Source organism: Manis pentadactyla, chromosome 4 (genome assembly GCF_030020395.1).
Source record: "Manis pentadactyla isolate mManPen7 chromosome 4, mManPen7.hap1, whole genome shotgun sequence".
NCBI lineage: Eukaryota > Metazoa > Chordata > Mammalia > Pholidota > Manidae > Manis > Manis pentadactyla.
In genome coordinates, this window is record NC_080022.1 from 167938566 (window position 1) to 167950588 (window position 12023).

The 12023-nt window shown below is 38.9% G+C and overlaps 1 protein-coding gene across 1 annotated transcript; it reads right to left on the minus strand.

Annotated features, from left to right (window-relative positions):
• Positions 1 to 9696: 9696 nt before the first annotated feature.
• Positions 9697 to 11277, minus strand: LOC118934721 (TRAF family member-associated NF-kappa-B activator-like; the record flags this gene model as incomplete). The annotated part of the gene is made up of 1 exon (XM_036930434.2): positions 9697 to 11277. A coding segment is annotated over one exon (960 nt), but the record flags the coding sequence as incomplete, so codon positions are not given.
• Between the last annotated feature and the right edge of the window lie 746 nt (positions 11278 to 12023).

A 12023-nucleotide genomic window follows, 5' to 3' on the forward strand; every position in this document is an offset into this window, starting at 1 on the left:
ACAACTCGACTCAAGGCCACACACAGCCAGGACAATGCTGTCAGGCCACTCAAAATGCTTAGAAAACACTTAGGGTATTACAGAGCATAGTCTCCAGTTCACTGATCTGCATTTTCTGCAGCTGGGTCATTAGCCTATAGTATTTGGTTCCTTGGTATTAAGAAGTGAGTCTTCTGTATTCCAGAGATCCTTAAATAGTGCACACTTCTGATGTCACTGAAATCACAGCCAGCTCAGGCTTCACTGTAGTTGAGTCCCATATGAAAAAAGCGTCTACTCCTGCTGCAAATTGTGTTAAGTGTTGCAATACCTAAGTAAAAGGGTGGCCTTTTAATTACTAGGGTAAAAAGGTGGAAGTGGGTAGGTATGTTGAAAGCAGCTTCAAATATTGTCCTGGCATGCGTCCGTCACAACAGAGACTCCACCCAAATGGCAGGCAACTGAAGACAGTTTTAATTTAACCAAATGTGTGTGTGGTGGTAGAATTATGTCCTCTGTTCAGCCAACAACTGCCATGCTATATGGAGCCTCTTTTGCGTACCTAGCATGTAAGCATTCTGTTTTATGGTTACTATGAACAAATGAGTGAATGAATAAATACAAGAATGAAAGAAAATTCTTTCCTGGCCACTGTAAAGAGAGAGAGACCAAGCACACCAAAATGGTTACCCCTAAGGAATTCTAACCCGAGAGATGGGCCACATGTACATCTATGTAAAGATTCCTATATGTAAATAAATAATCCTCATAGAGAAACAAAGTCTATGAAATGTGCGTTTATCTCCCCTTCCTCCCCAAATTCAGCCAAAACAACAGTAGTTGTATAAATCTATAAGGATAAAGTGGACACTTCCAGGGAGGAGACATGAGCTGGACTTCCCTCTTCTACAGCCCCTCATGGTTACCTTCTTTCTGAGTTAGGTTCTTTGACTTCCATCAACTCTGTAAGACCACACCATGCCTCCAGTAGATTCCTTTTCTGCTTAAAATGGTCAGAGTGGATATGTGTTCCACTCCAAGAACTCTGACTGGCACAAAAACAGCTAAGAAAAATGCCCCTAGTGCACAGTGCTGCCAATGGGTTAATAATACTCTTTGGATCAGACAGAAATATCCCTTTAAATTACAGCAAAGCTTTGGTTAGAAATTGTGTCTAGAAAAAGTGGGTAGCTATTTTTGAGTTACAAACAAATGTTCTTTCTCTGACAGCTGTGTATCAACTACAGCTAGGCCAAAAGCTCCTTGGGGGCAGGAGCGCTCTCTCATCTTTCAGCTCACCACGGCCTTGCCTGTACTAAGGTCTCAAAAATAAATGGTGTATGAACACCTTTATTTTTACTGTCATACATCAGACTGCTAAATGTATGTTTACCGCTCTCAGAGCTACTCATAGAATTTTCTCAGGGATTTTGTCTTCACTGAAGCCCTTCACAGTCCTCCAGGAGGGTCTCTTCTAACTGGTCACTTGAAATATTGGAGGGATAGGGAGTATTTCAGGACGAGAATGAGTTAAGAGATTCCTCTTCTCCAGTAATTTCTGTCGCTGGAGATTTAGAGGTGTGGCATCTTTACTTCCATTCAATGGAAGTGAAAAGGAGAGAAACAGGGAACCTCTTGATCTGCAGTCAAATGCTCTACCCCTGAGCTATGCCCACCACAACATATGCTGGTTTGCTCCTTGGTCACTTTAGTGACTCAGTACAATCAGGTTCTACCCACACTGGATTTCTGGCAACTTTTGTGTTCTAAAGCCCCGCCTTCTTTTGTATCCATGGTCTGCTTTGGCTTTTCTCCTGACCACCAATAAACTGGCTGGGGGCACTTGAAAAATGACATCCCGGAAACTAGCTGAAAAGGAAACTGACATAACATTAATAGAGCATGTCAACAAACACAGTTAAGATTGTATCAGAATCCTTGAGTTAAAAAGCACCCCCAGATGTTATCTTGTTCCTGCCCTCTTTTTTTTTTATTAAGATATAATTGATATACACTCTTATGAAAGTTTCACATGAAAAAACAATATGGTTACTACATATTATCAAATCCCCACCAATACCTCAGTGCAGTCACTGTCCATCAGTGCAGCAAGATGCCACAGATTCACTTATGTGCCTTCTCTGTGCTACACTGTTCTCCCTGTGATGCCCCACACCATGTGTACTAAACATAATACCCCTCAGTCCCCTTCTCCCTCCCTCCCCACCACCCTCCCACACCCCTTCCCTTTGGTAACCACTAGTTCATTCTTGGAGTCTCTGAGTCTGCTGCCATTTCGTTCCTTCAGTTTTGCTTTGTTGTTATAGTCCACAAATGAGAGAAATCATTTGGCATTTGTCTTTCTCCACCTGGCTTATTTCACTGAACATAATCTCCTCCAGCTCCATCCATGTTGTTACAAATGGTAGGATTTGTTTCTTTCTTATGGCTGAATAGTATTCCATTGTGTATATGTACCACCTCTTCTTTATCCATTCATCTACTGATGGACACTTAGGTTGCTTCCATATCTTGGCTATTGTAAAAAGTGCTGTGATAAAATAGGGGTGCAAATGTCTTTTTGAATCTGAGAAGTTGTATTCTTTGGGTAAATTCCAAGGAGTGGGATTCCAGGGTCATATGGTATTTATATTTTTAGTTTCTTGAGGACCTCCATATTGCTTTCCACAATGGTTGAACTAGCTTACATTCCCACCAGCAGTGTAGGAGGGTTCCCCTTTCTCCGCCTCCTCACCAGCATTTGTTGTTCTTAGTTTTTTTGACGCTGGCCATCCTTACTGGTGCGAGGTGATATCTCATTGTGGTTTTAATTTGCATTTCCCTGATGATTAGTGATGTGCAGCATCTTTTCATGTGTCTGTTGGCCATCTGAATTTCTTCTTTGGAGAACTGTCTCTTCATATCCACTGCCCATTTGTTAATCAGGTTATTTGCTTTTTGGGTGTTGAGGCGTGTAAGTTCTTTATATATTTTGGATGTTAACCCCTTGTCGGATATGTTGTTTACAAATATATTCTCCCATACTGTAGGATGCCTTTTTGTTCTGTCAATAATGTCCTTTGCCATACAGAAATTTTTTAGTTTGATGTAGTCCCATGAGTTCATTTTTGCTTTTGTTTCCTTTGCTCGAGGAGATGCGTTCAGGAAGAAGTTGCTCATGCTTATGAAGAGCTGTTTGCCTATGTTGTCTTCTAAGAGTTTTATGCTTTCATGACTTATATTCAAGTCTTTAATCCATTTCAAGTTTACTTTTGTGTATGAAGTTAAACAATAACCCAGTTTCATTCCCTTGCATGTAGCTGTCCAGTTTTGCCAACGCCAGCTGGTGAAAAGGCTGTCATTTCCCCATTGTATGTCCATGGCTCCTTTATCATATATTAATTGACCATATATGGTTGGGTTTATATCAGGGCTCTCTAGTCTGTTCCATTGGTCTATGGATCTGTTCTTGTGCCAGTACCAAATTGTCTTGATTACTGTGGCTTTGTAGTAGAGCTTGAAGTTGGGGAGCATAATCCCCCCTGCTTTATTCTTCCTTCTCAGATTGCTTTGGCTATTTGGGGTCTTTTGCGGTTCCATATGAATTTTAGAACTATTTTCTCTAGTTCGTTGAAGAATGCTATTGGTATTTTGATAGGAATTGCATTGAACCTATAGATTGCTTTAGGCAGGATGGCCATTTTGATAACATTAATTCTTCCTATCCATGAGCATGAGATGCGTTTCCATTTATTGGTATCTTATTTAATTTCTCTCATGAGTGTCTTGTAGTTTTCAGAGTATTGGACTTTCACTTTCCTGGTTAGGTTTATTCTTGGTTAGGTTTCTTGGTTAGGTTATTTTGATGCAATTGTGAGTAGAATTGTTTTCCTGATTTCTCTCTCTGCTAGTTCATTGTTAGTATATAGGAATGCCACATATTTCTGTGTATTAATTTTGTATCCTGCAACTTTGCTGAATTCAGATATTAGATCTAGTAGTTTTGCAGTAGATTCTTTAGTTTTTTTATGTACAATATCATGTCACCTGCAAACAGGGACAGGTTAACTTCTTCCTTGCCAATATGCATGCCTTTTATTTATTTGTGTTTTCTGATGCCGTGGCTAGGACCTCCAGTACTATGTTGAATAGAAGTGGGGAAAGTGGGCATCCTGGTCTTGTTCCTGATCTTAAAGGAAAAGCTTTCAGCTTCTCACTGTTAAGTATTATGTTGGCTTTGGGTTTGTCATATATGGCCTTTATTATGTTGAGGAACTTGCCCTCTATCCCCTTTTTGTTGAGTTTTTATCATGAATGGATGTTGAATTTTGTCAAATGCTTTTTCAGCATCTATGGAGATGATCATGTGGTTTTTGTCCTTCTTTTTGTTGATGTGGTGGATGATGTTGAGGGATTTTGGAATGTTGTACCATCATCCTTGCATCCCTGGAATGAATCCTACTTGATCATGATGGATGATCTTTTTGATGTATTTTTTAATTCGGTTTGCTGCTGGAGTCCAGCTCCAGAGAGTCCAGCAGGTCCTGAAGGATAAACAGCGTCGGCGACTGAATGAATGAGTGAGGACACAGACACTAGCAAAAGCTGCGCCTGGCCTTTAATGAAAAGTAGCAGCTTGATAGAGGGTGTTATGCTCAGTGAAATAAGCCAGGTGGAGAAAGACAAGTACCAAATGATTTCACTCATCTGTGGAGTAGAACAAAGGAAAACTGAAGGAACAAAACAGGAGCAGAATCACAGAACCCAAGAAAGGACTAACAGTTACCAAAGGGAAAGGGACTGGGGAGGATGGGTGGGAAGGGAGGGATAAGGGCAGGGAAAAAGAAAGGGGGCATTACGATTAGCATGTATAGTGTGTGTGGGGCACGGGGAGGGCTGTGCAACACAGAGAGGACAAGTAGTGATTTTACAGCATCTTACTATGCAGATGGACAGTGACTGTGAAAGGGTATGCGGGGGGGACTTGGTGAAGGGGGGAGCCTAGTAAACATAATGTTCTTCATGTAATTGTTGATTAATGATAAATAAATAAATAAATAAAAAGAAAAGTAGCAGCTTGATTATATACTCTGATTACATAAAGTAAAGTACAGATATTAATCATATAATTGACACATAATACGGTTACATGAGTTTGGAGAATGAGATTACATCATTTGGCAGGTCTTAGCAGTTAACTTGTTTCTAAGTAAGCTTGGTTTTTAGTTATTGCAGCCAGAAAATCTCAAAGGTTAGGTAGGTGCCAGACTCTTGGTTTCCTTACAGATGACTATCTAAAGTTCACTATTCTATTTTTTTTTTATGTAAGGCCCTCATTCTTTCATAGCTATACTCCCATTCTTCATCTCTGGTAGGAAAGAAGAAGGCTCTCTCTAAAAGAACACGATGACTTTTTGGCAGGCAGGGACAAATTTTATGGACTGTGCCTCAGACCCATTTTCAGTAAGACTTACAATGGAGATTTTTCTGATCTGGAGTTAGGTAATGCCCTGTTCTCATTTGTTTTATAGTTTGCCAGGTTGTTCTCTGGCTGGTCAACCACAGAATATCATTTGTTCTCTGTACCCACCTGTTGCCATTAATCATTGGATATGTTATTTGGAGGCCATGTAGTGGCGGGGAAAGGAACCTCAACCCAGGTAAATTTCCCATATCTTTTCCCCATAAACCTGGGTTCAATTCTCATGGGGTCTCACTTTCCCATCATCAGGGGTAGTTACAGGGACAGTAGTGTTTTTTTACAGTGTCCTTTAGGGCCAGTACCTAAAATTTTCAGGGAGAACTAGATATGGCCTCTTCCCTGAAGGGGCAGTTTGAATTGAAACCAAACTAAGCAAATGAGCAGGAGGGACATCGGGGTTGCTCCTCTGGGAAGGACGCTGTGCAGTCCCTTCCATCCAACTGCCTGGACTGTGTCATCAGGCTGGCGGTTTGGACCAACTTCCAACAGTTTGCTAATATTTTGTTTAGTATTTTTGCATCTATGTTCATCAGGGATATTGGTCTGTAATTTTCTTTTTTTGTGGTATTTTTGCCTGATTTTGGTATTAGAGTGATACTGGTCTCATAGAATGAGTTTGGAAGTATTCCCTCTTCTTCTATATTTGGGGAAACTTTAAGAAGAATGGGTATTAGGTCTTCACTAAATATTCACTAAAAATTTGATAAAATTCAGTGGTGAAGCCATGTGGTCCAGGAGTTTTGTTCTTAGGTTAGTTTTTGATTACCAGTTCAATTTCGTTGCTGGTAATTGGTCTGTTCAGATTTTTTGTTTCTTCCTTGGTCAGCCTTGGAAGGTTGTATTTTTCTAGAAAGTTGTCCATTACTCCTAGGTTGTCCAGTTTGTTAGCATATAATTTTTCATAGTATTCTCTAATAATTCTTTGTATTTCTGTGGTGTCTGTAGTGATTTTTCCTTTCTCATTTCTGACTCTGTTAATGTGTGTAGACTCTTTTTTTCTTGATAAGTTTGACTAGGGGGTTATCTATTTTGTTTATTTTCTCGAAGAACCAGCTCTTGCTTTCACTGATTCTTTCTATTGTTTTATTCTTCTCAATTTTATTTATTTATGCTCTAATCTTTATTATGTCCCTCCTTCTACCAACTTTGGGCCTCATTTGTTCTTCTTTTTTCTATTTTCATTAATTTTGAGTTTTAGACTGTTTATACGGGATTGTTCTTCTTTCCTACGGTAGGCCTGTATTGCAATATACTTTCCTCTTAGCACGGCCTTGGCTACGTCCCACAGATTTTTGTGGTGTTGAATTATTGTTGTCATTTGTCTCCATATATTGCTTGATCTCTGTTTTTATTTGGTCATTGATCCATTGGTTATTTAGGAGCATGTTGTGAAGCCTCCATGTGTTTGTGTGGGATTTTTCATTTTCTTTGTGTAATTTATTTCTAGTTTCATACCTTTGTGGTTTGAGAAACTGGTTGGTACAATTTCAATCTTTTTAAATTTACTGAGGCTCTTTTTGTGGCCTAGTATATGATCTATTCTTGAAAATGTTCCATGTGCACTTAAGAAGAATGTGTATTCTGATGCTTTTGGTTTTGGGTGTAGAGTTCTGTAGATGTCTGTTAGGTCCATCTGTTCTAATATGTTATTCAGTGCCTCTGTCCTTACTTATCTTCTGTCTGGTTGATCTGTCCTTCAGAGTGAGTAGAGTGTTGAAGTCTCCTAGAATGAATGCATTGCATTCTATTCCCTCTTTTCATTCAGTTAATATTTGTTTCACATATGTGGGTGCTCCTTTGTGGGAGCATAGATATTTATAATGGTTATATCTTCTTGTTGGATTGACCCCTTTATCATTATGTAATGTCCTTCTTTGTCTCTTGTGACTTTCTTAATTGTGAAGTCTATTTTGTCTGATACAAGTACTGCAACTCCTGCTTTTTTCTCTCTATTAGTTGCATGAAATATCTTTTTCCATCCCTTCACTTTTAGTCTGTGTATGTCTTTGGATTTAAAGTGAGTCTCTTGTAGGCAGCATATAAATGGGTTTCATTTTTTTATCCATTTAGTGACTCTATGTCTTTTGATTGGTGCATTCAGTCCATCTACATTTAGGGTGATTATCAATAGGTATGTACTTCTTGCCATTGTAGACTTTAGATTCATGGTTACCAACTAAGATTCTAACTTAAGTCACTTAATATGCTATTACAAACACAATCTAAAGGTTCTTTTCTTTCTCTCCTCCTTTTTCTTCTTCCTCCATTCTTTATATATTAACTATCATATTCTGTACTTTTTGTCTATCCCTTGATTGACTTGGGGATAGTTAATTTAATTTTGCATTTGCTTAGTAATTAGCTGTTCTACTTTCCTTTTTTTATTTGTTTGATATCATTACAATTACATGAGGAATATTATGTTTACGAGACGCCCCCCATCACCAAGTTCCCCCACATACCCCATTACAGTCACTGTCCATCAGCGTAGTAAGAAGCTGTAGAATCACTACTTGTCTTCTCTGTGTTGTACAGCCTTCCCTGTGCCCTCCCCCACATTATACATGCTAATCATAGTGCCCCCTTTCTTCCCCCCCTTACCCCTCCCCAGTCCCTTTCCCTTTGGTAACTGTTAGTCCATTCTTGGGTTCTGTGAGTCTGCTGCTGTTTTGCTCCTATAATTTTTTTCTTTGTTCTTATACTCCACAGATGAGTGAAATCATTTGATACTTGTCTTTCTCCACCTGGCTTATTTCACTAAGCATAATACCCTCTAGCTCCATCCATGTTGTTGCAAATGGTAGGATTTGTTTTCTTCTTATGACTAATATTCCATTGTGTATATGTACCACCTCTTCTTTACCCATTCATCTACTGATGGACACTTAGGTTGCTTCCATTTCTTAGCTATTGTAAATAGTGCTGCAATAAACATAGGGGTGCATCTGTCTTTTTCAAACTGGGCTGCTGCATTCTTAGGGTTGGAATTCCTAGGAGTGGAATTCTGGGGTCAGATGGTATTTCTATTTTGAGTTTTTTGAGGAACCTCTGTACTGTTTTCCACAATGGTTGGACTAATTTACATTCCCATGAGCAGTGTAGGAGGGTTCCCCTTTCTCTACATCCTTGCCAACATTTGTTGTTGCTTGTCTTTTGGATGGTGGCTATCCTTACTGGTGTCAGGTGATATCTCATTGTGGTTTTAATTTGCATTTCTCTGATGACTAGTGATGTGGAGTATCTTTTCATGTGTCTGTTGGCCATCTGAATTTCTTCTTTGGAGAACTGTCTGTTCAGCTCCTCTGTCCATTTTTTAATTGGATTATTTGCTTTTTGTTTGTTGAGGTGCATGAGCTCTTTATATATATTGGATGTCATCCCTTTGTTGGATCTGTCATTTATGAATATATTCTCCCACACTGTAGGATGCCTTTTTGTTCTATTGGTGGTGTCCTTTGCCGTACAGAAGCTTTTAAGCTTGATATAGTCCCACCTGTTCACTTTTGCTTTTGTTTTCCTTGCCTTTTCTACTTTCTTTACTGTGTTGTTTTATTACCTCTGGTGACAGCTATTAAACCTTAGGAACACTTCCATCTATAGCAGTCCCTCCAAAATAGACTGTAGAGATGGTTTGTGGAAGGTAAATTCTCTCAACTTTTGCTTATCTGGAAATTGTTTAATCCCACCTTCAAATTTAAATGATAATCTTGCTGCATAAAATAATCTTGGTTCCAGGCCCTTCTGCTTCATTGCATTAAATACATCATGCCACTCCCTTCTGGCCTGTAAGGTTTCTGGGGAGAAGTCTGATGTCAGCCTGATGTGCTTTCCTTTGTATGTGATCTTATTTCTCTCTCTGGCTGCCTTTATCCTTGATCTTTGCCATTTTAATTACTATATGTCTTGATGTTGTCTTCCTTGGGTCCCTTGTGTTGGGAGATCTGTGGATCTCCATGGCGTGAGAAACTATCTCCTTCCCCAGATTTGGGAAATTTTCAGGAATTACCTCCTCAAAGACACTTTGTATCCCTTTCTCTATATCTCCTTCTTCTGGTACCCCTATAATGCAAATATTGTTCCGTTTGGATTGGTCACACAGTTCTCTCAATATTCTTTCATTCTTAGAGATCCTTTTTTCTCTCTGTGCCTCAGCTTCTTTATATCCCTCTTCTCTAGTTTTTATTTCATTTATCGTCTCCTCCACCATATCCAATCTGCTTTTTTTTCTGTGTGTGTGTGATTTATTTCCTTTATTCTTTTTTTACTCAGGAACAAAGAACGAATTAATGATCACAACATAAGTACCTCTCAATATTTAACTCATTTCATCCTGTAGCTATCTACATAGTAAAAATTAAAACCATGGGTATTACTTTAAAAACAATCTAAAGTGTTTAAATAATCCTGTCAGTGATTTTATCACTGGGTGACAAATGTCTTAGGTTTGGTATTAGACATTTATGTTGTCTGCTACTCTCCACTATAGGCTTATTTAAAAAGAATCATACCTATAGCATAAATAATCTAAATTTTTAAGTGATAAACCCAATAAACATTTGATATCACCAAATTCAACAGATCTAACTAGAAATCCAAGCAATAAGCTTAGATATTTGAAACAAACATAAATTATAGTAAACACTGTACAACATGAATAAAATGCATTACAGAATGACCTTGTAAAAGACAATGAAAGAAAATTACAATATAGTTTAGAAAAAAATCCTAAGAGCTGTGACACAGCTATTTTTCAATAAATGATACCAAACTAAATTTGCAATCAAGTATTTATGGCATTACAGATCCAAAATCATCACATAGAACTTGATGATCACATTACTGTTTTCAAATGCATCTTAAGTCTCTCCATTAAAGTGTGAATTAAGATGCCGGAGGAAATCCCCCCTGGATATAATGGATGGTGGGAAAACTGTTTGACAGAATTCACATACTCGAGGTATATGCAGTTCGGAGTCTGTGCCACTTAGTACCAATGATAAGTCACTGTCTTGATTAGGAAAGGGTTTCCAAACAGGCTGCTGTGGTCCTCGGATAGCTTTTCCTGGGGAATCGAGTGAAGGAAAAGGTGCATCAGATGGGTCCTGAAGTGGGAATGTATTTACATACAGTGCATTATGGTCTCCAGGCGGCAAACACGAAGCTCTATCCAGAGTTGTCCTGATACAAGTGTTTACAAGATTGGAGGGTTTTGTTTTGTCAGTTATCTTAAGACTTTGTACAGCTGGAGCTATGGGGTCAATTCCCTGAATTTCAAACAAAGTTTCTTCTGTTTTAGCAAAGTTTCCCGGGTTGTCTCTGAGCTCCATATTAAATTTATCCTGGCATGCTGCTTCAGATGGGGCAGGACCAAGGATCTTGGGTCTTTCTGGAGTGCTGTGTAAGAAAGTAGAGTCACTGTCCATAGGTGGAAACTTGACATTGAATTTAGAAAGTGATTCAAAAGAGTTGTTGTCTTCCTCATCTCGGCCCAGCCCTCTTGGTGTGACAGATGTGATGCATGGTGCACCTCTATTTATATAATCTTCAGCCTGAGGCTTAAACAGTGCTTCTTGTTTATCTGTTTTATCTATACACTGTACAGGCACAGAGCATTGCGTTTCAGTTGCAGTGGCTGGTACATTAAGTTTGCTTAAGTGGTCTTTTTGAGCTTTTGCTAGCATGCATATTCTATGAAATTCTTCTTTCAGATCACAGAAAGTCTTCTCTATATAACCCCTTTCATGGAATAAAGGAATGCCAAGACTCCTTGGTGAAGTTTCTTTTCTAGGAGAGAAAACCTCTAGTCTTCTTACCTGTTAGTCCATTCTTGGGTTCTGTGATTCTGCTGCTGTTTTGTTCCTTCAGTTTTTCCTTTGTTCTTATACTCCACAGATGAGTGAAATCATTTGGTATTTCTCTTTCTCCACGTGGCTTATTTCACTGAGCATAATACCCTCTAGCTCCATCCATGTTGTTGCAAATGGTAGGTTTTGTTTTCTTCTTATGGCTGAATAATATTCCATTGTGTATATGTACCACCTCTTCTTTACCCATTTATCTACTGATGGACACTTAGGTTGCTTCCATTTCTTGGCTATTGTAAATAGTGCTGCGATAAACATAGGGGTGCATCTGTCTTTTTCAAACTTGAGTGCTGCATTCTTAGGGTAAATTCCTAGGAGTGGAATTCCTGGGTCAAATGGTAAGTCTATTTTGAGCATTTTGAGGAACCTCCATACTGCTTTCCACAACGGTTGAACTAATTTACATTCCCACCAGCAGTGTAGGAGGGTTCCCCTTTCCCCACAACCTTGCCAACATTTGTTGTTGTTTGTCTTTTGGATGGTAGCCATCCTTACTGGTGTGAGGTGATACCTCATTGTGGTTTTAATTTGCATTTCTCTGATAATTAGCGATGTGGAGCATCTTTTCATGTGTCTGTTGGCCATCTGTATTTCTTTTTTGGAGAACTGTCTGTTCAGTTCCTCTGCCCATTTTTTAATTGGATTATTTATTTTTTGTTTGTTGAGGTGGGTGAGCTCTTTATATATTTTGGATGTCA